Raw genomic sequence first — 27,392 nt, forward strand, 5'->3', positions numbered from 1 at the left:
ACTTGAGACTTTGCAGTAGCTATATCAATTTCGACATTTTTATGACTACAATTTGGGTATTAGTTTTTTTTTCGCACCACTAGGGTAGAAAGTAAAATGATCCATCAGTCATTAATTTATAATTGAGCCCTAACTGCCCCTTGGTAAAATTTGGTTATTTGGTGACCCAGATATTGGTTATTTGTACGTTTATTGTTTTTCTTTCTTAGGAAATTGGTGAAATTGTGCGTACTCAAATACGCTTGACATTTTCTTTATTATAGAAACAGCAATGGCAGTCAAACTGAATTGCCAGGAAAATATAGATTCTGAATACGCCAAAGCTATGCACCGCAGTAAGATACAACCAAATGTTTAGTTTTTGTTTGTTTTTCGTGGCTGTTATTCCAACTTCCAAGTTTTACTCCGAGTTCTTCGGTTTCCCCTTCCCATAAAAACTTGTAGAGGTTAACGTATGCGTACGGAGCTGTTGGCTCGCGTGGCACGAAGGGCTTTCCAACACCCTCCTACACATTGTAACCCGACCACCTTTTTATAGGCATTAAAAGTCACTCGATGACTTGAGCCTAAGGTGGTGCCTTGGGTATTAGCCTAGCTGATTATTATTATTATTGTCTAAGCTATTAAATTAGGTCTTTCTTGAAGAATTTCATCAATCGAATATTTATATATGTTTTCTAAAACCGAAAGTGTACGGAGTTACCCGTACTAACCATAGTTATTTTACTTGTTTTTATGAAATGGAATGGTGATTGTAAAATGTTTCTTGGCAGCTAGTTCTCATAATTTGTGGAGCCAGTCGACCGCATTATTTAGTGGTTCTGTAGTGTAGTACACGAATAGTTTATTTCTCTGAAATTTCAACAACAAAAGCGTTAATTTAATTTTGTAAAAAAATATTTTAAGTATGGCTCCCAAGACATATTTTAACCCATTCTGGTTTTTTGAAAATGACCAATTTTTTTGTTAGGTAGTTATAAAATATTTGAAACTACGAACTTCCCCGTAGTCGGAATTCCGTAGATCATGGACATCTAAATTAAAATTCCTTAGAAATAATTGACATGATGACAACAATATTCAGATTCGTCCCCTCTTTATCTACGATATTAACATATTGTCTATTAGTTTGCTAGATAATTAAAACCAAAATCTATTTCCGTAGTTACATAGATGTGGTGGGAAATTAGCTTCCATTTTAATCTTGATTGAGCTTTAATAGCAACATGTTTCATTTTGATGGCGTAGATGAATTCTTAGCTCTTAATAAATGTGCAGGGTGTCTGAAATTGCTCGAACAGTAAATTTTTCTCAAAAACTATTTCACTTAGAATTTTGAAATTTTCAGGGAAGATGTACTACACAGGAAGTGCTTTAGCTGGTAAATTTAAGAAAAATCGGTAAATTTTTAACGGTTTTGAAAAACATAATTTTTAGTAGTTTTTTTACCAGTAAGTGTTAGAGGAAAAGTTTCAACGATAAACGTGTAGCACATACTCTAAAGCATAAAACAAAATTTGATCTGTGAAAATTGATAAATTTTTCACTAAGATACGAGATCATGAAGAAGAAAAAAGTTTGTAAGAGGAGGCAATGAGGCATTACCTTTTAACAACCATTGTTTAGATACCTCGAAAGAGTGGTACGTGTGTTTCATTTACTATTGAATAAACAAAACATCCCTTTGCTGCGATACAAAACCGATTGGAAAAAAATTCTACGGTAAACCTACTAGTATTTAAAATGGTTTTCTAAATTTTAATGCTCTGAAGGTCCGGTTTCGATTCCGTATAAAAAGCGTAACCGTTCATGCTTTAAATCATACTCTTAATTTTAACTTAATAACTGCCCGCATTAAAGATTTTAAAAATATATCCATGTGTCAGATCTTTTCTTAAAATTACTCTGTATACTCTTAATTTACTCAATGAAATTAAGTCGGCCGATTCATTCTGCAGCAGAGTTATGTTTTCAACTATTTTTGTGGGAAGCTAATGGTACCGCTACTAGAGCAAGTCAGTTATTTCGTATGCGCTTTCCCAACATATGACCATACCATAACACCGTTCTTAGAGCTATAAGAGACTTCGACTTCAACGAAAATGTCAATCCTAGGTTTCGTGGAGTTGGTCAAAATAACATCAACATGGAAGACACCATTCTCGCCTATTTTAGAGCAGATCCTCGAGCCAGCATTAGATCCGCAAGCGACGACCTGGGTCTGTCAAGAGTCTGGAGAGCCCTCCAGCATCACCACTTCCATCCGTATCGAGCGACGCTTATAACAATAAACTGTTGGTGTGCGATGAGTGCTCATTTTCCAGAGATGGACCTTTCAGCTGACAAAACAACCACGTTCGAAGCGATGTCCATACTCGATGGGGATTCCCTCATAACCATCAATCTCAATTTCGTCTAAACGTTTGGGCTGGCTTGATCGTAAATCAAATAAAAGGCCCGGGTTTCTGCCTTATCGTATGAATGGGACAAACTAGTCGACGCATTAGATGACATTCCATTGGTTGACGTAAGAGATGCGTGGTTAAAACATGATGGAGCGCCAACACAACAACCTCGAGTTGTTGTGGATTATCTAGACGCCGAGTTTACTCAAAGATGGATTGGAAGGAGTGGTCCCGTTCAATGGCCTCCAAGGTTCCCTGATTTAACGCCGATGGGCTTTATCAAGGAGAAAGAAAACCAGACGCTAGTGACAAACTTTGATGACCTACGGCAGAGAAAAGTTCAAACGTTTCTTCTCGTCACTCCCGATATGATCCAGCGCTCATTTCGGGATTTGATTCATCGTGCTCGCATATGTATTGCAGTGAACGGATATGTCATTGAACCTAACTTGTAATTTTTCAACTGTTTTCTAAATAATATGATGGTAGAAAAATGGCGTTTTGGTATTACTGATTATAAATCACGTACAACTCTTTCAAGGTATCTAAACCATGCTTATTAAATTTTATTTTGTGTTTTAGAGTGTGCGCTACAAGTTAATCGTTAAAACATTTACGTTAGCACCTTCCGGTGAATTATGTTTTTCAAAACCGTTACAGATGTTCTGATTTTTCTGAAATTTACAAGCATTTTCTGTTTAGTACATCTTCCCTGAAAATTTGTAAATTCTAAGTGCAATAGTTTTTGAGAAAAATGTACTGACCCACTGATTTATCTTATAACTATAAGTCTTAAAGTTTGTCCTTTTATTTATTTATTTATTTATTTATTTGTATTTCATGTTCCTAAAAACTCGAGAACGGTTAGCTCTAGAGCTTTGAAATTTGAACTCAATGGTCAGGGCCTGATTTCCAAATAAACGCGCCTAATTTCAAATACCTGACATGGTTATTAATCTAATTCAATTTTACTCATAATTAAATTTTATTTTACTCGACTTTCGCCTCTTTGTTTCCCTTATCTTTATCCCCGGCTGGTCTCGGCTTTCTATTTTTCTCGACTTCCGAGCACGGGAGGGGGTGTTCGAGGTGAAGAGGGACCTTTAAGCTTTTTTAACGGGTTAGTGTGCAATTCGTAGAAGCGGAGTTAGTTTAAAAGAAAGGGACTTCGTAGAAGGGGAGGTTAAGTTAGGATTTTTAAGTATTTCAGGACTTTTTGCTACGCGTGTTACGTGTGTAACGTTTTTGCTACGCATGTTACGTTTTTGTTCGCGTGTTGCGTTTTTGCTACAGCGTTGACCTTTCTTACGTACAGATCAGATCTAATTCATTAAAACTAAGAACCCGGGCGAAGCCGGGTATTAAAGCTAGTAAACTATAGATCAAAGTTAATATAGCAAATTTTTGAAGCGTTACCGAAATTTCATTATTGCTTAGGGCTACCTTCCATCTTCCTTCTCGCGGAACTCGGCCTTGGTTGTGGTACGACTTTATTTACTATATGACCAACGAAGGAAAACAGTTCAAGAAAAGCGTGAAGATCATTAAAGATCTCACTGTCAAAGTATGTAAACCAATTTCTGAGTGCCATCAATAATCTTATCAAACTGGGACCCATGAGACCTATTTGAAATGGATACAGAATCGTTTAAAATTCGAACCGAAATTTCAAGCGGGCAGCGGCTCCTAGTTGTGATGGAAGATCCGACCAATCAAGTCCCCCTCCCCGTTGATCCGTTTGGGGGGGGGAGATTGAAAACCTCTAACCCCCTTAAATGCACTTTTGATCATGGGTGATACCTAGCTTGAAAGGTCGCCTGTAAATGGTAGCCGAAGAATGCAAAGACTACAAACATTACATAGATTGTGGGGTGGTTAGCAGTGTCGACTCACAGCAGCTGGGTTCAATCCCTGATTGTAGCACTGGATGGAACCTCTGGAAAATCTTCTGTGTTGAGTTTGCAAGTTCTCTCACCACTGGTTAAAGGTGTTTTCCCCCGAACTATTTGGCTTCGCCTTTCCATAAACACCTATCGAGATTAACGTTAATAGTAAGTGTAGTGGCATGAAGAGCTTGCCACCACCATCCTACGCATTGTAACCCGGTCACCTGAGTTAATGGCTTTAAAAGTCGCTCGATGACTTAGGCCTAAGGAGGTGCCTTGGATATTAGCCTAGCTGATTATTAAAACAATGTAGATTAAACAATGTTTATAAGTTATTAAGAATACACTAGTTTGGTATTTTCGCTAACTCACTTTTTTAAATATTTGGTTATTATTTCATACAGTGTTTTTATTAATTGTATTTTGAATAGGTGATAAAGGATAAGAAACTGAATAAAATGACCAGCGATGAAAAACGAAGTGGTGACTTGCAGGATGAAAACAAACCGAGAAAGAGGTTGGCCTTCCTCGACCTGTTGTTGGAAAAGCTTTACGAAGACCCTAGTTTCACGGAAAAGGATGTCACGGACGAGGTCAACACCTTCATGTTTGGGGTAAGTCATGGCAGAGTCACTTTGTGTGATTTACGAAATTTCGCAAAGGAAATAGTCGCAATGCGAGCTAACAGCGCTTCTAGATGAGTTCGCGAATTGTATTCAGGATTCTTTATCAATAAAGAAAAGCTTGTATTGAGATTAACAACTTATTTCATCGTAATTTTAATTTTCTAGATCTATCTTAATAAATTATAGTTTCGTTTCTCTTATTATTTGTGTACAGGGCCACGATACTACCGCAACTAGTCTTACGTGGATAATATATCTTTTGGGTCTGCATGAAGATATCCAGGAAAACCTTTACCAAGAGGTGTACCAGGTGTTGGGCAGTAGAAGCTTGAGACCAGAAGTCACCCTAGATGATCTAAACGGAACTTAAGTACATGGACATGGTTTTGAAGGTTAAACTATTTGGTAGTAAACTCCAAACATAAATCAAGACTAGAAATAAATCTAACTTTGGAGCACTAAGAAAGGCAGATATTTTTCAGCCTGTACCAAGAATACTGTCAAATGTAAATGAACCGCAGTTATCAGACTGCCATAGGTCCATAGTCCCCATGTTGTAGGCGTTTTCCTTATGAAGTTACATTTTGACCTCGAATTTGAAGTTTTGCGCGTTCCTAGGCCGAAAAAAAACGTTTTGGTTTTTTTGAAACTATTTTGATACATAGAAATAGCTATACCCACAATTCCCAAGCGCAATTTATCGCGTCAAAAGTCGGGGTTGGAAATTGAGATTTTGTTTGACTCGATTTTCTCACCATTTTCATAAGGAAAACGCCCTCCGATTCTGAGCGCTATTTCGATACCTTCGATTAATTTACTTCTGATATTGTACAATAATCGCGCTCTGAAATAATATATGATTAGTCTAAAGGTCCTAAAAGGTAAGTAAAAAATTAAATATTTGAATAAAAATACTTTAATTTTAATTTTTAAGCTTACAGTTACATCGTGGTATTAAACAGGCGGTACATTTTGTGGTAAATAATTGCAAATAACGTTATGGTATAATAAAATGCAATAAGTAGTAAATATGGTAGAAAATAGTAAATCGTTTATTTTGAAATAAATTAAAATCGACATTGATTAGTTACTCAATGTGACATGAGATCTGTTTTGTAATATAAATAATGTTAACAATCTTTACGTAGCAAAATTTCGGGGATTTGAATGTACTTTCTCTGTTTATGAATAAGTTGTTTGATTTAACCAAATTTTATTAAAAATTATCAAAATATACTTTCATTTACCATTATTTAACAGTGGTTGTTTGAAAAATATGATGTCGTTGGAACATCACAGTGACGTATCTAGCTAGACCATCGCATTCATAATAACATTATCTTCGACAATTCAAAGAACCAATCAGTAATTTGTGCGCCGTATTTCAGTAGCGATTAAAGCGCGTTATCAATCTTGTTTTCGAAATATTTTAACACTTGTTTTTAAGACTAGAAATTCTTGTGTAACGGGGAAGATATTTTAGGGATTTTGTCACACTTACTTCAAGACTAGAAATTTTTAGTTAATGGGGATAGATCCTATTTCTTATAGCTATACTTGTTCGGCGAGAGAGGCGAAATTTCAATCTCGAAATATTTTTTTTTATGATTTATTTCGTGGTTACTCATCATGACACACTTTGAAGAAGTTGAAAGAAATCTCATCTCAAAACTTATTCCTCAAATTCGGTCTATCAAAGCTATTTCGTCTTCTGATAAGGCCTGGGACAATTGTTCTAAATTATCTGGTTTAATTTCCTAGGAATGCCAAAGATTGTATCCTTCAGTTCCAGGAGAAGCACACAAAATTGAAGAAGATCTTGAAATTGGTAAACACTGATATTTTTTAAATGTATTTTTATTTATACCTATATTTTTAGTTTTCTTTACACTAGGCTCAGAGTTAACCGATTTTTAAACCACCCGTTTCCTTTGTCACATCTTGTTGTACAAGCAGGGTCCCTAACAAAAAATATTTTTCAAATTCTGTTATTCGCAATTAGTGTAACTGGAAATGTTATGTGTATACAGTTATACTTGGAATGTCTAATGAAGCTTCATTACCACAGTCATAGCCGAATTTACTTATGGACCAAGTGTGCCGTGGTATCGGGTCACAACAGCGGTAATTATTCGGGACCTCCAAAGGTCTCCTAACGCAGAACTGGCCACCATGCTGCCAAGGATCCGGAGAAACTAGCGTGGCTTAAAGTAACTTTCAAGGGAGAGCTGTGGGGGGTGTTGAAGTTGGCTGACCAGTAGTCGCCGCCGCGAAGAAGCTGTCGCCTAGGAAATAAAGTTGAAGATGCTCACTCTGAAAATAAACTTACCAGAAAATAGTTCTTCTACACAAAACTATTTACGCGTAAAATCACATATTTAGATGGTTAAAAGCTTTTTAATTATTTTCCTGTACATATGTTTTAACGATTCCTTTTGAAATAAATTGGCTCGTTTCTTTCAGGCGGAAAAATAATTCCCAAAGGCGTCGACGTCTCCATATTTATTTACCAACTTCATCGAGACAAAAGTGTATTTCCGAATCCAGAAATTTTCGACCCCGAACGTTTCAGTGCGGAAAACAGCCAAGGACGGCATCCTTACGCTTTTCTACCATTTTCAGATGCCCCAAGGAATTGTATTGGTCAGTACTAAGCTCTTATTACTACAGAAACCTTGCTAGCTGTCGGTTCGCCGCCCATTTTCTAGCCTAACAAGAGTTAGTGGAGTCGTACCCTACGTTATTGATAAAGGTTTGTGCACACGTCCCTTTCGATTTTTATTTCCTAATTTTTTAGTTCGCTAGTATCTGCTGCTAGAGGCGCTCTTCCTGGTCAATGATTTTATTGTATCAGACTGCAGAGTCGAGGGGAGGTTGGGGCGCCAATCTGGCCCTGGTATTTTATCAAAATAAAGCGTATTAACATGGAGAAAAACAACTCCATGGAATTAAAAGTATTATGTTAAGTAAATTTACTTCCTTATTTAAATTACTCCTGATATTATATAATATATTTAATACTAAGTTGCATTTTTATTGTAAAATTAAGCTTTAAGTTGTGAAAATCGAAGGGAAATTAATTTGGAATTTAAGCTCTCGCCATAAAATTCAAATTATGGTGCGAACCGCCAAATATTTGAAAATTTAAAGACAACAAAGACCGCCACCTACCGGTCTTTCACGCGTTAGCCACAAGCTGCTGTCGCCCCCTAGATGTCGAGCGTGCACTGGCCTTTATAACAACGTAGGCTCCGGTGGAATAGCTTTATCTTTATCATACTCATTATTAACGGTAGGAGACGTTGCGTTACTGTTAACAGTAGTAATTTTTAAGTGTGTGAGTAAAGGCGAACTGGCTACGTGGGTAGTTGGGTTTTAAGAGTAGTGAAAGGCATGTCTCCTAGCGGGTAAAAGATAAGACGGGCAAATTGGCTGGGTGGGCTGAATCGTTATCTGATGTTGGCGGTAGGAGACAAGGATTTAGTTAATTATACGATTCAATTATTGGACCTTGAAAGTTCTAACAAGGGACCCCCAAAATCCAAATTCAATATTTTTTGCCCTTGATCGAAAAAAACTCAGGATATTACCCTGCTTTCCGCTTATAGCAGAGCTCTTGGCAAAATGTGTTTAATTTTTGAGTATCGTAGAGGCTACTCCCTAAAATGCATAGGTGGCATAGTTCCGGCATAGGTCGATTTCCTACTGTAAACGTTGCTACTTTAGAAAGTAAACCAAGGAGCGGAATCCCTATTTATAAGGCATTGTTGTTTTGAATCAGGCCTAGCTCTTTTTGTCGAGATTCGTAGGGATAGAATACATTCCACACCCGACTTTACCTTTTGCGTAAGGCTTGGTGCTGTCCTCTAGGTTGCGTTATAGATGGCCCATAGCATTTTTTAGAATGGGGTTGGGGCTCGAGCGAAGTGAGTGCGCGTCGCCGTCCGGCGACATTTCTCAGCGAAGATTACGATCCCCCCCCTCGGAATCACGCGCTAAGTCCGGCGAATCCAAACCGCCACGTTTCTCGTGGGCCGATGTCGCGTCGGTCGATTTTAGGGAGCTATGCCAGAGAGCTGCAAAAAGAGCTATGCCTGATACAAAACCACAATGCCTTTTAAATAGTTATTCCGCTCCTTGGTTTACTTGCTATAGTAGCAATGTTTACGGTAGGAAATCGACCTATGCCGGAACTATTCCAACGATGCCACCTATGCATTTTAGGATTTTGCCTTACTATTTGTAATTTCAACGATAATACTACAACAAAGACGAACTGCAATACAACGGGCCAGTGTCCACGGACGTATTTCTTTGTCTTTTAAATGGGGCTTATCGCCTGTTCGCCTATCTCAAAATAAATTCTGGCGCCACCACTGATGGTGGGTGGTTTAAAAACTACACTTTGATATTAACGAAACGACGCATAAGTTTATTAAAAATTTTCAAGAAGTTATCTTTTTTATTGACACGAAAAGATGTTAAGACGGTTTTTAGCGTAGCTCCTAATCCCTTCACGTTCAATAGGTAAGTTCTTTCCCCCCTCAAAGGTAAAATCAATTTCACCAACCCGTTATCTCATAGTTGATTTATTGTGAAACTCAAATTAGTCAGGATAAATCTAACACATACACAAACACCAGAATACTAGCAGTCTCCATTTACTTCCCTTCCTTAATTAAATAAAAAGTCCAGATTTCTTAAGCCTAACAAAAAGAAGTGGTTTTAAATTTCACTAATAATCCAACGTTCACGATTGTTCACTGTATACTGCAGTACTTACTTTAACACTCAATAATAACAAAACTTCTTTTACGCTCTAGGTCAGAAATATGCATTGATGGAAGAAAAGGTAATTTTGTCTCATGTTTTGCTAAGCTTCAAAATTCGCTCTGTGGATCCAAGAGATAAAGTTTTGCTATAGCCAGAAGTGGTTCTTAGACCAAAAGATCCAGTTCGATTGCAGTTTCTTAGTAGAATATAAAAACATTTTAATTTTTTATTGTAATTTTGTATATTTTTTATTTACGACCGCCGTTAATTTGAAGATCAAAATGTGTTACTCTAATTAAGTTCTACGTGAAAAATTAAAGTAATATAAAAATAACGCCGAAATTAAGAACAAATAATTATTATTTTGGTCTGCAAATTTTGTAAAAAAATCAATAAAATTAATGAAAGTAAAAACTAACGCTAACTGTTATCTTAATTTTACAACGTTTTGAGTCCCCTACCTCTGGTACCTCCACTATTCTAAAACTAGATTTTGGAAAATAAATTTACGATTGTGAATTATGTATGGTAGTAGAAATTTCGCAATTGCCATAGTAAGCCAATATGATAAGACTTCGGTTTCTAACAGTTTTTAATGATTGTTTTAAAAGTTCGCCTTCAAAATGATTTCGAAAAGTTTAATTTACCTCTATAGTAATAACGTCTATTTTAGAGTCAAATTATAATTTTAATCTTAGAAAGTTTTAAATTAACACTCTTAATGATGTTTTCAGTTTTATAGTTAATAGCCTTTTCTTTATGAAATGATTGTTCGGAAACCAGAAAAAAAACACTATTAAAACTTCGGTTAAGAGTTTACCGCAATTGCCAATTCTTATAATTAAATCATTCCAAAATAGAACGCCGTCTGAAATAAACTTACTGTAGCTACACAATGCTGGTACGTTTTTCGGGCAATTTTATTAGACTTTTCGAAGACATTAAAATATAATATATTTTAGTTATTTTGATTATTTGCGGTTTGCTTCAAGCTTGTAAACACTTTTTCAGGTACCCAGCAGCCGGATAAGAAGCCGTAAAGGAAGGGGTGCCTCCTAAGAAACCCCTACGATGGTTTTTCCGTATTACTCCAAAAAGACTCCGTAAATACCGCACTTAATCCGCAGCGACAAATATTTTAGTTTTATCACCGGCGACAAGCTTCATCGATTTCTCAGTTTAACCGGAGAAGACAATTACACGTAACTCTTTCAAAATTACTTTATCTACTACAATCTTTGTCGATATATTTAAATTAGGCAGGCTCCTTTTCACATTTGAACTTTCTTCATTCGGAAAGATGTTAATTATTATAATTAAGTTTGGACCTAGATCATAAGATGGTGAATGTGTTAAGAACGGGACACTATGACATGAAAGCGACGCCGCGTGCCTCGTTGGAAATATACGGAAATTATTTAGCTTCCAAAATCTCAGTCAATCGAATAATACACTAGGTTCGATGCAGCACCATCCAGGTATAACACTAGAGCCACCATTTGCTTTAAAACGAGGATTTTCATTTTTCACGTTCATCTTTGTGAAACAGAAATTTTATTTTCTGTTCATTCTAGCCAAACATTTTAGGCTTCTTTGGGGGTTTTATGATTTTAATATCTGTAAATTGATATTGAGAAACCGACGTAACAGTCCGTAATCTTTGAAGTTATTACGCAATGTTTCAGAGATATCTAACCATTTGGGAAATTTTAGCTTAACCTGCGAAGAAAATTACTCGTAACTCTTAGATAATTTTCTACCTGATGTATATGTGGACCTTTTCATGTTCTAACTTATAGTTGCTCAACCCAAAAGACGTTTATTATAGTTTACGATTAAAATTTGACGCTAGGCTCGGTCATAATACGGTGAACGTGTTAATTTCAAGAGACTAGGACTTGCAAACAAATGGCAGTTATTTAGTCCGGAGACTAAACTTTAGAAATCTTAACCAATTGGACTAAGTGCACTAGATTGGAGCGCCGTCTATCGCACCAACCAGGTACTACACTAGGGTCGCAACTTGTTTTAGATGCGAAATTGAAACTTACGGACTCTTCATAATTTACACCATGAAAGTTTGAATTTCCGTGAAATGACGAGCCAGATTGCCTGTCATCACCAGGGTTATGGAGTATTTCGTTTCGGATTGAGTCTGTACCATATAAGTGTACTCTTTAAATATTCGAGATAAGCGAAAATGAAGATAACGTAAAACAAGTTGGTCCTGAACACAATACGTTGATATGAGAAAAACAAATCGTTGTGAGAAATATCATAAATACGTTGACTTTTCAACAATTTTACCCCCATTTCTCCCCTAAATCCCGGATGCTCGATCCTCGATCCTGGGACTGATGCCTCGACCTTACTTTCTTCTGGAGTAAAAACGCGAACAAGTAATGAGACCAATAAGTAGCGGAGAAAACTAAGCTTTATTGGCGAAAAATATGCGGTACTTCGTCCGATAGGCCTTCAAGGCGAAAAACTTTATTACGACTAACCGACAATTTGAAAATGTTTAAAAATAGTTTAAAAACGAAGGGCATTTTGCCCATCCCAACAGGGCGTGCACAAAACACGAAGAAAAAAGGAGAGAGCGACGATCACATCTTTACGGTCTCACATCAGGGGCGTAGGAACCGGGAGGGGCAGGGGAGGCAATGCCCCTCCCTAGAATTTTGCTGGGAGTGGCAACTAATGTTATTGATGATAAAATTCGCGAAAAAGTAGATTACTCCATAATTAAAAGGGATAATATATCTAAATCCTAAACAAATTTGAAGAAATTAAAAAACTTACTAATAACTCGAACCGATAGGTCTTCGAGCGAATCTCGGATCAAATAGATCTTCGAGTAATAAACTACATAAAAACTAAATAAAATAGCCAGAAATTCCAACGGTAGACCGGTTTCGTTCTATTTGGAACTCATCAGTACCGTGCGAGAAATCTGGCTGGCGACCGTTATATCGAAAAGAGAAACTAAGCCTAAACATTAAAAATTTCAAAACGCGTTGCATAGCAACGGAAAGCCAAAAAGGGGGGAGTGTGGTGGAGAATAGTATATACGATAAGTTAAGTTAGAAGAGACCAAATATGGACTGTGAGAAGGATGATAAAATTCGCGAAAAAGTAGATTAGTCCATAATTAAAAGGGATAATATATCTAAATCCTAAACAAATTTGAAGAAATTAAAAAACGAGTTATTAGTAAGTTTTTTAATTTATTCAAATTTGTTTAGGATTTAGATATATTATCCCTTTTAATTATGGACTAATCTACTTTTTCGCGAATTTTATCATCCTTCTCACAGTCCATAGGTGGTCTCTTCTAACTCAACTAATGTCATTGCCCCCTCCAACATTTTGGTCAGTTTAAATTTTCAAAAGGCTCAAATTATAATTTTAAAAGCATATAGAGTTTATAGAACCTCAACTGGGTTTAAATTTCAGTCTTTTCCCGCCAATTTACATAGTAGTTAACAGTACACATGAATTCGGAGAAGCTACAATCCCTTAAAAATTAAAAACCATTCTCCAGACTCCTTTTCGTTTCTCTTTGCCCCCTCCAACTTCTAGAACGTTCCTACGCCCCTGTCTCACATTGAACTCAATTCTTGTCTCAAAGTCTTGCGCGCGAAAAGGTTTTAACCCTGTCGGGCACAATGGGTCACCACGTGACCATTGCGCGCGCGAAAGTGTCCGCTCTCTCACTTTCGATTGCATCATTGGTAGCAACTCGATGGAAAGTTTTAGGAGCGTCACTAGAAATACCATATATATTGACCATTGTTCACATATTTAGAAGGAAAGAAGTATTTTTAAATATTGGGGAGCGAACATAAATAATATTTACAATATACGTTACAATTCTCCCCGACTTAATTTCGAACGTCATCGTTCGAACAAATATACAAAACAAAATTAAATTGACCAAAAGCGGAAAATAAAGTCATAAAAGACAATGACCAAGAATACAAACCAAAATAAACAAAAAACTTACAAAAAATACACATAGGCATAGCAAATTAACCAATTAAAACTTACAAGAAAAATATATAGGACCATGAAATAATTTGTCGCATAACTTAACGAGACATGGAAAGTTAGCAAATGCAAAGTAATGTCAAAGCATAAATACATGAAACTTGGCACAATACAAAATATAACGGTTGAGAGAAATGATATAAACAGAAAACGGAGATCCAGATCTTAAATCAACTGATTCTCATCAGGACAATATAAAAAATAGCATATTTACACAGCAGTGGCTGAAGCGCACTGAGTAATTTAAAATTTTCGTGACCACAATTTTGAGACAAGGCTTACTCTCTAAACTCACAGAAGCAACAAGCAACTCTGGACAAAAAATATAAAATAAAAAGACAAAATGGCAACATAACTTAAAAAAAACCAGAAGCATAAAACAAACGACATATATGTATACAACAAAAGTTCATATGAATATTTTTACAAGATGACAAAATAGCTAAGAACAGCGGTTGAAATGAGCTGAACTAATATTGCCAAATGACCCTCATAAAAACTGAGAACAAAGGTGTAACACACAATGAACTCCAATGTTTTGACAATTTTGTCCATCTTATTTCTGTGCTTACCCAATCGAAACCCATCACTAGCTAACGAACATACAAATTAAAAAAAAACTACAGTTGGGAAAACCAAATTTACCGATATCACAAAATGAGTTAAAAGTACTTTAAGCTAATACGGGGGAAAAAAGTAAAGGTTACGGAAAATTCAATCAGGGTTAAAAAAATAAACTGTTAATATATATCATAACAATTATTCTAAGGGAAAATTGATAAACCATAAAAGGACTATTAAGTAGCTAATGGGTAAGAATTAATTGAAAGAGAAGTTGAATTGATGGAAATGGTTAGAAAAGTGAAACGGGGATATTTAATAATTTTTTTAATTAAGTAAGTAAATATAAGCTAAAGGGGAATGCATGACCCAATCATAATAGGGAAAACCAGGATAAATCTAAACAAGAGTTGGCCAGCAACTCAAGATCGAACTACTCTGAACGTAGCAACGTGTCCGCCACCACGACTGAACCTCTCAAAGAGTGCCACTCGGCACAACAATTAAATTTAAAATAGTAAGGCTTATTTTAAGGGACATAATGAAAAATTAATGTTAAACTAAAAATACGGGTTTACCGATTGCAAACTTTATGAAAAACATGGGTAGAGAACAAGGTTCGTAAAAGAAAAGCACTAGAGAATCGAGCCCAAGGCCACCACCTGCAGAGAACATCCCAAACAGAGAGATGCGTTGGAGGAACGTGCCCCCAATACGGGAGGGCGAAAATGAAGGGGTTAAAAGGAAAAAAAAACTCGCGACCCTACCCAAAAATCTCGGGACGAGAAGGAACGCAGCAAAAGCCATGGCGCAATATTTGGAAATACTCACATAACTTGGCGCGAAAACCTAAAGAAAATACCTAAATTTTTCTACAAAACTATGAGGCGAGATAATACCATGAAATTATTAAACAGAGGCAAAGGGAAATAAAGTGATCAACCACCCATCATAAAAATATATAACAGATGAGAATATACAACAATTAAAATAGCAGGGAATAATAATAGATAATATAGTAAATTGAAAGTTAAGGTGAGCGACCATAATTTTAAAATAATAACATTTGGAAACAAAGCGCCAGGAGATTAAAACGCCCAGTGTTTAACATTAAATCAAAAATTAATCGAAAATGTGAAAAAAAATTCGAGAGGGACTAGCCTGTGGTTCAATCGCGGACGGCCCCCCAAAATGTGACACTTTTTGAAATAAATAGGAAGTTAATATTAAATTGAAGTTACGATACGTTGTCTAGGGGGAAATACCATATATATTGACCATTGTTCACATATTTAGAAGGAAACGAAGTATTTTTAAATATTGGGAAGCGAACATAAAGAATATTTACAAAATACGTTACAGCTTCAATAAATCATCCTCCCAGGAAATCAAGAGATCAAAATGTATAATTTTATCTCGCCTTTATTTCAGTGATATCACCTTTATCAACGAATAATTAACAACACTGAAACAAAAACATTTAGCAGCGATATGTCTATTCCTTTAAAATAAATTTATTGAATATTTCTAATTACCTTTTCTCTAGCTTTCCGATGTAAAAACTTCCCACAACAATGAATCTTATTTCTTTATTATTGTCAGCTGACCAACGTTTTGGTGATTTTCCAACAGAGCTATCTCCGTATTCACGCTGGTTTTTCTATTAATATCAGTTAGGCGGTAGACTTGAATTTCATTCGGAAATTTTCACAGGTGGGTATAACATTACTGTAATTTTTGTTGATAGCGCGCGCAATTTTTCCAAATTGAACGAGCTCTTCTATGTTGAAATATTAAGCAGTGCGTGATATAACATATAACGCTTTAACAAGTGTGTCCTCGCTTTCTCTAAACCGTTTTTGTTGAAGCGTTTATTCTTTCGCAATTTTAACCTTTCCCATGGGGATGTCTGTGAGAATAAGCGATTTGACGAATACCTAAGAAAAAAGTTCTAGAATTCTATATAGAAAAAGGCATTATTTTCTTTAGATTTCTATCGATACACATATAGAAATTAATAGACAATTGGGTCAATCCTATTTGTTGATTTCTATGATATTCTATAAGATATTTTCTATAGACTCTATAAAGAAAACCTAAAATATTTTTTAGAATTCTACAAAATTCTACTTATTATAATATGAAATTCGTTCTTTAAAAAGATTTATAGATAACGAATATAGAAATATCTATAGAAATATATAAACTGTAGTTTTTAATTAAGAATAATGCATATTTATTGGTTATATTATCCTTAAGATAATTAACTTTGCGGTAGCCCTGGTCTCACGAAATGTCTATTTTAGTTTCGTTAAAATGCGAACGGCACGCAATCTGTGTTTGGTCCAAGCTTCCTATGGGAATATAACGTGTCTCAGGTGGTTAAGCTAGTAAGTAGAGGGAAAAGGCACACTCCAATCGAAGTCCCATTTTCAATTGTCGCTATTGAGTTTGGGGAAAACACCATGCTATTTTAAAATTGATGTTTGGTTTCAGATAGTTTTGTAGTTTTAAGTTCCTTAATAAACAGTAACATTTTGACGATTTCAACAGTCTTCTCACGTTTTTGAAAACCCAAAAGGGTCGTTTTAAACTGGTTCTTCAATTATCACCTCAGCCTTCGAACTATCAGATTGGGAAAATAGATTCCCATGGATTAATTAAAAAATGGAAAATTAACCCCAATTTTATTAAGAATGAGTTTCAATATCATTTATAGATGATATTTTCCATGAAATAGCACTCCAAAATCGCGAATTATCGAACAAACAACACCAACAGTAAGTAACATTTCATTCTACGTCAGGAATAAATGAAATCAAATTTTCAAAAGAGTCAATTTAAAAAACAGCTGCAACTAGTGTTAAAGGAAGAAAATATTAACATAAATGGAATTTCCACGAAAGGTTTACTTAAACGTATACTATACCGAAATGAGCTAAGGAAACTAAAAAGCAGAAACACAATTGCTTACCAGCTAACGTAAACTAATATGATGGAGTTAATAACGTTTAATCATTAAAATAAATATTGGCACTCGTTTTAAGCCGAAACATTACGATAATAAGAAGTCGATCAATTTCAGTACGTGAAATTTTGGAATATAATAACATTCCTAGGCCACTAGCTAACGAATTTGGAAGTATAACACCATGTTATTAAAATAGCAGTACTTAGACAAGCACGGTATAAAAGTTAATTTAAACGACATGCTACACTTGTTTTTAGTAAGAAAAAAATATTTTTACATACACATATTTAATATTTCAAACATTTAAAAAATATACAATGACATAATACAAAGTACGTTAAATCAACTGACCTATATTCAAATATTTTAACTCTGTAATGGTAGGAATATTTTTCTGTTGATTTCCCTTATAAATGATATCTCCAACGGATATCAAATTTATATTCTTTAATTATTCACAAAACTTCTAGTGTTAGCGTATCTGCTTCCGTATTACCTTGTTTAATAATCATCAGCTAGAATAATACCCAAGTCATTTAGTTTTAGTGACGAGTATTTTAAATCTGCGTTCGACTTTGCGGCCCTGGAATTAATATTGTCTCCAGTTTTAATTACGTCCTACTTGGTGCACTACTCTAGGATGGAGCCATTTTTGCAAGCTTATTTAGGAAAGTCGAAGACTTTAAAACAATGTTGAATAGCCTACGGAAGGTATGACACATCACGATTTCCTCCTTTTGAACCATTCAGTGAGCCTTCCTAATCTGTCGTACTGCCTTAAATCAACCCCATAATGGCGGTGTAGCGAGGGCATCAAATCGTTCTATGAACCTCTTTGTATGGCGCTCCAGACCTTCGCCAGTACCTTGATGGATGATATCTCCTGGGAGCCGTCATCAATTATCGTATCCAAGGGTGGTCTCGGAATTCGACACGCTTTTTTCATTTATCTCTTTTGTCTCCGGCGTAGCTAGCCTCGTACACGAAATCCTTCTCTTCTTCATTATTGTCTCGCCCGAGCAGTAGAGGTTAACAGAAATAGTTAGTGCAGGGAGCTGTTCATTCTCATGGCTTGAAGGGCTTGTAACCCGGCCACCTATTTAAGGTATTAAAATGTCGCTAGATGACTTGGGCCTAAGGTGGTGCTTTGCTGGTATTTTCACGATTGTCTTAAATTAAGGCCATTCCTGACCGAAATGTCTCTACCTTCCCCTGATCAGTGTGGGATGGCCCTCTCATTATCGATCTGCCAATATCTTTACTGACCAGGATTCTATGGATCGGGATAAGGCGCAGATTCTGGTGGTCGTTTAGTATGCTGTTAAATGATGAATCGTTTTTTATTGCCATCGGCCTTTGGGTGAGCGCTGTTATTTATGTGCTACACGTTTGCAACTGTGGCAGCCATGTAGTTTCTTTTGTGGCATCAATGGCTTGAGTTGAAACAGAACTAGCTGTGTGTTTCTAGTTCACATTTTTAAATCTTTTGTATAAATAAAGCATAATAAATATTAACTAGAAACCAAAACAAATAAATAATATTTATATTTGAGATTGTGATACCGAAATCTTTATTCCATACCCATACTTGTCTGATAAAAATTCTGAACTCATTGACAACTTAAGTTATGAAAGGTGTCGCCGTAATTCAACCATGAGGTTACTTCCCTCCATAATGTTTTGTAGAATTTTCGGCACCTTAAAATGTTTCGAAAGGATTACCTCAGATCTGACGTTTCATAATAACTCAGTGACTGGGTTTTATAATTATAGAGAGTCGGCTTCTAAAACATGTACAAAGAAAACTGAGTGCGGAGTTTTACCTACTTTTGACTAAATTAACATAGTTAAACAAATGTTTTTATTTTCTTTCAGACATAATTTAGATGTAAACTGTTTCTATATCGGCCATGAGTTCAAGAAAAACACTAAAACTCTTTTTAGATTGGATTGTAAGTTTCTCTGATTAAAAGACTTTACTTCGAAAAACGACCACTAAGGAACAGGTATACACAGATATTAAAAAATAAAAAGATGAGCTTGAAAGATTAGCTTAGAAGATGAGCTTGAAAAATTAGCTTAAAAGATTAGCTTAGAAGATTAACTTAGAAGATGAGCTTGAAAGATTAGCTTAAAAGATTAACTTAGAAGATTAGCTTAAAAGATTAGCTTAAAAGATTAGCTTAGAAGATTAGCTTAGAAGATTAGCTTAGAAGATGAACTTAAAAGATTAGCTTAGAAGATTAGCTTAAAAGATTAGCTTAGAAGATGAGCTTACGCAATTATTCTTTCCGTACATATCAATAGTTTTACCCACTCCTTACTTTGTAAATAGGTCGAAAAAAATCTTATTTGCCTTGAATCGAAGACATTTCTATTTAAAAACACTAGCGTTAATAGTTAAGGTTGAACCAGGCTCCCATTTAGATGTACATGCTTAAGAAATTTTACAACGTGCATGTGCTACAAACTACTCTTATCAATATCCTAAAGCCTTAAAATGCCCGGTAAAGTAATATGGCCACTAAAATGTTAAAACGGTAAGATTCGAAAGCAATTGTCTTTAAAGTCTCACTTGTGTGCCGGCATGATCATTACGAAGAAACACCTATTTACTTTCAGTACCCACCATTGTTCACCCAAAATGGAAATGAACTGGTGTCGAACAACATATTGAACAGCTACGACGGCTTCATTCCACAAATGTTTTCCACGTTAGAGAGATCTTTAAAGTAAGATTTATCAATTTCCTAGAAAAATTTCTAAATGTTTTTCAATTAAATTCGCTGGTAACCTTCAATTCTTGACATTTTTTTAAATTTCGTATTCCATTTCAAACTAATTTAATTTATCATTTATTAGCTTTAGTATATACCAAGTTTCCCCTAGTTGTTTAAGTATGAAAGCAGTTGGTCACTTGGTTTTGCCTAGGAGCAACAAACCCAATCCCCCCATCATACAAGGAAAACGCAACCCATCAAAAGTCGTGCATTTTCTGGCGTACAGTTTCCATTGGTTAAGCCTGGTTTTCACTTGGCGGTTTTTGGGCGTAAAAACCTGGCGTCGACGGAAAATGGGCGGAAATTCCGTCGGTTTTCGGTTTTGTGTGGCGATTTTCATTTCTATTTTTTTCGCTCAGTTGGGCGATTTCGCTCTTTTTCAACCAATCAAAAACCATTTTCGAAAGGTGACTGTGACGTCAGGGGGGATGGTTAATGCTTTTCTGTGAATTTTTTTAACGTGTTTTTTTTTCATGATACCCTTGTTGCCTTCTTTTCCAGTATGTTTCTTTCACACAAACCGATCTTTCGTAACTCATATTTCTTTGAACACGATAGATCATGTAAAATAACATTAAATTTAAAATGCTTACATGAGCTTTAATCAATAGTTCACTATTATGATCAGATAAATCATCCATTTTTAGGCCTAGGCTTAAATCTCCACAATCAGACGAAAACCGACGAACTCGCTGGAACAAAATCGCTTTATTTCCGCCCAAAAAAAACGCCAAGTGAAAATGCTTAAACGCCGACAGTGAGCGAAACGTCGAAAACCATATCGCCGATGTCGAACTTTCTGTCGGTGATTTTCCGCCAAGTGAAAACCAGGCTTAAGACGCTTTAGAGCCTGCTGTCGTCGGAACGGGAAAATTCTGGAACTGTCTTCCCCCTGTCCGTAAAACGTTCAGCGTAATGGCTTGTCCAATAAAAGTTGGAGACAACATTGCGTTAGCGGGTTTAAAATCTAGCTGCGATCTCCTTCTGTGGGGTGCTGGGTTTAATGCTGTTAGATTTTACCAACACAGTCAACACTAAAGGCATGGAAATAACTGTGCTTCGGCTCAGGCGTACTGACGAAAATATTATAATTTTTAATTTGGGTACTGAGGAGTTCGTTTATAGGTAGTTCGTTTTATCTGTTAAATTAATAGGGTGCGATCATCCCGGCGTCGTGTTTTCGGTATCCCCCCCCCCCTTGGTTTTGCACCGTTCTCTTTTTTTCATCGTTTTTGACAGTCCATTTTCGTAGGTTTCTTTTGTGAGTCGCGTGGTCGTTTTCGCGTTTTTCTTATCGCGTGTTATTAATTTCTCGCGTCGCCTGTTTTTATTTTTAAAACATTCCGTTAGTCTTAACTTGTAACTTCGCCTTGAAGGCCTATCGACCGAACTACCACAATAAAATATAATTAATAATTAAATATATTTTAGTTTCTCCAAACGTTGTTGGTCTTTTTTACCTTTTCGGCGTTGCTTATATGGATTTACGACATATTTGAAGCACAAATTTCCTGAAATATTTTCTCTACTAGTGTTAAAATGTATTTTCCTCGTCGTTCTTAAAATAACTTACTGAATTTAAAGTGTTGGTTGCACGAAAAATCGATAGAAATAAAAACGAATGAATGCGGGCTTGTTTTGAAGCCCAGGACGTTCTCTTTCCAAAAATGTCATTGTCGAAACAAATTTCCAAGCCTTTGAGTCCGAAACTGACCTTTTTCGCTCCTCAAAATCCTGAAATTTTCGGCGAATTTCTCTCCTCCGTAGCACGAGCAATTTGGGGCAAATCAAAGCTGTAGTTTTATTCCTAAAATAGAAGGAACTGAAGTGGAGGGATTCTGTTTACTTGTAGAAGTTTTCAAACCAGAGGTTTTTAATCATAATATTAGGCTTATTATCGAAATAAAAAATATTTTTTTTTACGCGATAAGCGGCGCGCGCGACCCGACGTTTAACAAAAAATTTACGAGGAGCCTTCGGTTTCATATCGTTTTTCTACTACGTAGGCTTGTGTATGCCTATTTCAATACTACTGCGTAGGACTTTTTCCTGGGTGTTAAATCAACCTGCTTTTAATCCCAGATGTAAAGAAATGTATTACAGACAATTAGCCAATGATACGCTTCGCATTTTCTGACGTCATGGGTGCCGAGAAAGTCGATTTCCACCATTTCGACTTCTTTTTAAAATAATTCAAAGACTACTTAACCGATTTTGAATCATTAATTAGCCATAGCTAAAATTTCGTGCAACCAACACTTTAAACACCGTAAGACGATGCCAATTAGTGTTTATAGAATTACAAAATTCACCTTATTTTCCAAAATTGAGAAAATTCCAATTTTAAAATTTAATTGAAAATAGGTAGCAAAAACCCTTAAACATTATTATGGTTTTATGTCGAGATTGGTCCCTCATGCATTCATACATTTTGGTTTGATTAAATTTTCTTATACTGGCCAGTAGAATTTTCGAAACTATTATTTTGATTTCTCAAATATGTTTCTTTTAAATTGTAGTTTGACGATTGTAAAAGACGTAAGTAATTTTCTTAATTATGTTCTAACTGTCGAATTAACAATATTTCAAAATTGTAAAACATTTTGTTTTACACGCGATAGCTTTTTGAATTACTCGTTGTTAATTATATAGCATTTTGTTCGTTCGTTTTCCGCCCACTAAATGAACTAAATATTTAACAAATGTGTATGTAGACAAATTAAGTGTAATCGGACTATTTGCTCTTTAAAATAATTTAAGATTCTTCGTCCCCGAGATTGCTTTCTGTAGGTACTCTTAAATTTAAGGTTTTTTGGTCATTTTGCCAGAATCTACAAACTATTACTTTCAAGCGATTATCCATAAACAGCTGTGCTATCTGAACTGGAAAATAGTTGTGATAAATAACAATCGGTTTTGGAGTGGTTAGCACTTTCGCCTCGCAGTAAGAGGAGCCGGGTTCGATCCCAGCATGTGACACTGGGTGAAATCTCGGAACAAATTCTTCTGCGTTGAGTTTGCAAGTTCTCTCCCCACTGGTTTAAGGGGTTTTCCCTCCCATAAAAACTTGTTGAGGTTAACGGCACAGTTAGTGAAGGGATCTGTTGGCTCTCGTGGCATGAAGGGCTTGCCACCACCCTCCTACGCGTTGTAACCCGGCCACCTGAATTAATGGCTTTAAAAGTCGGTTGATGACTTAGGCCTAAGGTGGTACCTTGGGTATTAGCCTATAGGGATGCAACGGTTCCACTTTTTTGGACTATCTCGGTTCCGGATCCGGTTCCGGTTTCTAAATATTGCTTTATCGGTTCCGGTTTCGGTTCCGGTTCCTAAACGGTTCCTATACGGTTCCAGTGTGTTTAGTATTAATTAAAGTTAAATACACAAGCAATTCAAATGAAGTTAAAGATAAATAAAATCCACCACGTTTATTTATTTAGAATATAAAATTTGTTTTTGATCAATTATATTTTAAAAATAGTAAGTAGAAGGAAAGTAAGGGTGTGGCGTCAGTCCCGGGATCGGGATCGTCGGGATCGTCGGGATCCGGGATTTAAGGGGTGAAATGAGGGTAAAATCGTCGAAAAGTCAATGTATTAATGATATTTCTCGCGACGATTTGTTTTTTCGTATATCAACATATTGTGTTCAGGCCAGCTTGTTCATATATCTCCGCTTATCGCGAGTGACACTTGAACGTATATCTTATCGCGAGTGACACTTGAACGTATATCTTATCGCGTTTTATCGTACGGAATAAGCTGAAATGATGTACAAATTGATAACCTAGGCGGCGCGCGCGGATTACCCGGGGGACGTGGTTAATTTGAATTTAAGAGTGTTTTGACGTCATTGAATATTCGTTGTTAAAGTAGAATGGAAATATTTTTAAACTTCATTTTAATAGCATTATCACGTAAGTGGTACTTAAATATACTTGGCACTTGAATCTATCTCACGAGTATTTCTTAAAACGAATATTTCAAGTATGAAAAACGTATCGTTCTCAAAAGATACTTGAACATGCTACAAAAGGGGTTGTAGAACGTTGTGGGAGGTCATTCCACGGTTAACTGCGGCAGCTATATTCAAGATGCCTTAAGCTCAGTATACGTGTCCTACGTGCGTGAAAAGTTTTTCTATTAAATCAAATTTAAATCGGCATGTTAGAGAAGTACACGGTGATAGACATTAGTTGGTCTGTGAAGTATGTGGTAAGACTGTTGCTAGGTTAGAGCATATTAAGAGCCATCAAAGAACTCATGACTTGAATGCACCCGGCCCTTCCGAACCCATGGACCTGTCTCACACACCGTCACCAATACAACTTTCATCAGCATCTTCCCGAACACCATCGCCATACCGTTCACCTTCACCTAGTCTGCTTCAAGACATTCAACTGGAATCTATCCAACCATCTGCATCAGCTTTACCTGACAACCCAACACCATCACCTGTTCCCGTCTCACCAATACTTGATGAAACCCCACCAGCATCCCCAAGTATGGTCCAGGCCTTGAATGATACGCTAGCGTCTATTCGTTACAATGCCGAGGACTATGATATTTATGTAGGGATGTTTATTGGACGTTACCAAGCTGCTTTCCCTAAATTTTTAGTAGAAAGACTGGCTAGTAAACGTGGAATAAAATGGTTCCTACTCGCAAGATCTGTTTATATGAGACCTTTAGGGGGTGAAGAGCAAAGTGCGGAAGTACGACCCTATTTCTGGAGCACTATGCAAACAACATTAACGCTCGACGTCATTGAAAACCAGCTGAAACAATACAGTCCGCAGCGGAAAACTTTGAAACGACAGGTATGTACTAAAATTGATAAGTTTTATACAGAACTAAAACATTATATTTTTGATAGGATCGGGTTGGGTAATTGACCGTATTTTGTATGTAGAATTAAATGTAGCACCTTACCAACCGTTGCGGGGGTCATCGTATATTGAACTACCTGAAAAACTATTTCAACGTCAAGCGATTCTTAATATTAGAAACGAAAATGATGAGAAATGTTTTCTCTGGTCAATTCTAGCTAAACTTCACCCAGTTCCTAAGCTTCATAACCCTAACAGGGTTTCCAAATATACACCTTATGAAAATGAACTTCATACCAGTGATATATCTTTCCCTTTCAAATTAAACGCTACGGAACTTAAAAAATTTGAATTAATGAATAATTTATCAATATCTGTGTTTGGCTTCTCGGGAGATATATTCCCCCTTTACGTAAGCGCTAACAAGTGTGGTAAGGAAAGGGAGGTTGATTTGCTATACATCACCAATGAAACTAAAGATATTGACGATGGGAATAGACATTACTGTCTTATACGAGACCTAGGAAAACTGTTACAGCATCTAACAAAAAACCGAAGCACAAGTTATTACTGCAGGTAATATAGTTTCCAATAGTTCATTGCTTGTAATATACTAATTATTTTATGTATTAGAATGTTTCTTCATCGATTCAGCGGTAATAACGCGGAACAGCGACGTGATGTGCATATCGAAGAATGTGCCACTCACGGCGTCCAAAAAACAGTTTTCCCTACCAAGAAGAAGACGCTTTATTTTGATAAATATGAGTGGACGGAAAAAGTAAAAATAAAAATTATTTAATTTAACTCTTAATGAAAGAAATTATTAGGTGCAGTATGTATTTTACGCCGATTTTGAAGCAATCCTACCGAGAGTTCAAGGATGTGATCTAGATCCTGATATAAATATCAGCAAAGTAAACATGCACATCAGCTGCGCGTATTCGTGGGTGCTTGTTGGACCTAACGGTAAGTTATTTGGCAAAATTCCCTTTTAGATATATTAGATGAGAATACTTATAGGTGTACCTGTTCGAACCGATTGCTATCGAGGATAAGATGCAACTCGAAGATTTCTGGAGTCTATTCTAAAATTAGAGAAGGAATTGATGGAACTCATTGAGACCAGTGTACCAATGATTATTACCCTGGAGGAGGAGGAACAGTTTCAAGCTGCTACGCATTGCTACATTTGTCAGAAACAGCTAAATCAAGGAAATATGCCCGCTGTTCGAGATCACTGTCATTTCAGCGGTAAATATAGGCATAACCTCTGTAATCTTCAAAAGAAAGTTCCAGAATTTATCCCTATTTTCCTTCATAACATTAGCAGGTGAATTTATTAAGTTAATTAACCAGGAAATAAACCTAATAATAATAAATCTTCATAGATACGATTTACATCTAATATGTCAGGAGATTGGTCATTTTAAGGAACAGACACTTGACTGTATTCCTTCCACTAGCGAAAATTATATTTCACTCAAACTAGGTAAAATATATTTAATTATGAATTTAACCTTAACAGTAATTTTATTATTATTTTTAGGGAGATTTCGGTTCTTAGACTCTTATCGATTTCTAAGCGATAGCCTCGATGCTCTAGTATCTAATCTCGTTTTGGAAGGAGCCAATAAATTTCAGATTGTTAAGAAATATTTTGAAAGTGATAAAGTTCAACTGCTTTTGCGGAAGGGGGTCTACCCGTACGAGTATATGGACGATGAAAAGAAATTTGACGAGACGATGCTGCCATCTAAAGAAGCATTTTTCAGTTCATTGAAAAATCAAAATATTTTAGAATCTGATTATTTACACGCCCAAAATGTTTGGACAGCGTTTAATATTCAAACATTAGGTAAAATTACTATAGTATAAATATTTCAAATCTCTTAACCTCGGTTTTCGTAGGGGAATACACCGATCTCTATGTGAAAAGCGATGCGTTGCTCTTAGCCGACGTTTTTGAAAATTTTAGATCATTATCTATAACTCATTATAAATTAGATCCCGCTCACGCTTACACCGCACCAGGTTTAGCCTGGCAAGCAGCTTTGAAGATGACCGATGTTCGCCTCGATCTCATACTTGATATAGATCAACACTTATTTATTGAAAAGGGTAACGCTTTTAGATATTTTAAATATTATTGTATTTACATTGAATTTTTAGGTATTCGAGGCGGTGTTTCAATGATCTCAACTCGTTATTCTGAAGCGAATAACAAATATATGCCCGACACATATGATTCGTCTAAAGAGAGCAGTTATATATGCTATTTAGGTAATTTACATTTTTTAAAAAAATATATATTTTTTTTATTTTTTTTTAATTTTAATTATTTTAATTTTAATTATATTAATTAACTTAATTTAACTTAATTGAAGATGCGAATAATTTGTACGGTGCTGTTATGTGTGAACCACTACCGCTAGGCGACTTCAAATGGGTTCAGGAGGATGATTTGCAAACACTCTGTGAAAATATTCTGAGTATTCCCAATAACGTTGAA

At 35.9% G+C, this 27,392-nt stretch overlaps 3 protein-coding genes across 3 annotated transcripts; all 3 read left to right on the forward strand.

Annotated features, from left to right (window-relative positions):
- Positions 1-3,848: 3,848 nt before the first annotated feature.
- Positions 3,849-5,287, forward strand: LOC149964363 (cytochrome P450 4C1-like). The gene is made up of 3 exons (XM_090167030.1): positions 3,849-3,969; positions 4,723-4,905; positions 5,132-5,287. Exons 1-3 carry the CDS (start codon positions 3,907-3,909, stop codon positions 5,285-5,287), a joined length of 402 nt encoding a protein of 133 aa, XP_090023156.1. The 5' UTR covers positions 3,849-3,906.
- Positions 5,225-7,571, forward strand: LOC149964364 (cytochrome P450 4V2-like). Its single transcript, XM_090167033.1, has 3 exons — positions 5,225-5,309; positions 6,679-6,745; positions 7,381-7,571. The coding sequence occupies exons 1-3, from the start codon at positions 5,292-5,294 to the stop codon at positions 7,569-7,571; spliced, it is 276 nt and encodes a 91-aa protein (XP_090023159.1). The 5' UTR covers positions 5,225-5,291.
- Positions 7,572-25,397: 17,826 nt separating this feature from the next.
- LOC149964365 (uncharacterized) lies at positions 25,398-25,984 on the forward strand. Its single transcript, XM_090170744.1, has 4 exons — positions 25,398-25,456; positions 25,514-25,661; positions 25,711-25,849; positions 25,904-25,984. The coding sequence occupies exons 2-4, from the start codon at positions 25,515-25,517 to the stop codon at positions 25,936-25,938; spliced, it is 321 nt and encodes a 106-aa protein (XP_090026870.1). The 5' UTR covers positions 25,398-25,456; position 25,514; the 3' UTR covers positions 25,939-25,984.
- Positions 25,985-27,392: the final 1,408 nt, after the last annotated feature.

Source organism: Leiobunum rupestre, chromosome 1 (genome assembly GCF_980474605.1).
Source record: "Leiobunum rupestre chromosome 1, qqLeiRupe1.1.hap1, whole genome shotgun sequence".
NCBI lineage: Eukaryota > Metazoa > Arthropoda > Arachnida > Opiliones > Sclerosomatidae > Leiobunum > Leiobunum rupestre.

Excerpts from the sequence above, each read along its gene's own strand:
- LOC149964363 (XM_090167030.1), top strand. The coding sequence starts at position 3,907 with ATGACCAACGAAGGAAAACAGTTCAAGAAAAGCGTGAAGATCATTAAA. Across the intron at positions 3,970-4,722 it reads TTAAAGATCTCACTGTCAAA|GTGATAAAGGATAAGAAACT; the intron begins GTATGTAAACCA and ends TATTTTGAATAG. Across the intron at positions 4,906-5,131 it reads TCAACACCTTCATGTTTGGG|GGCCACGATACTACCGCAAC; the intron begins GTAAGTCATGGC and ends ATTTGTGTACAG.
- LOC149964364 (XM_090167033.1), top strand. Across the intron at positions 6,746-7,380 it reads TGAAGAAGATCTTGAAATTG|GCGGAAAAATAATTCCCAAA; the intron begins GTAAACACTGAT and ends CGTTTCTTTCAG.
- LOC149964365 (XM_090170744.1), top strand. The coding sequence starts at position 25,515 with ATGTTTCTTCATCGATTCAGCGGTAATAACGCGGAACAGCGACGTGAT. Across the intron at positions 25,662-25,710 it reads AATATGAGTGGACGGAAAAA|GTGCAGTATGTATTTTACGC; the intron begins GTAAAAATAAAA and ends AGAAATTATTAG. Across the intron at positions 25,850-25,903 it reads GGTGCTTGTTGGACCTAACG|GTGTACCTGTTCGAACCGAT; the intron begins GTAAGTTATTTG and ends GAATACTTATAG.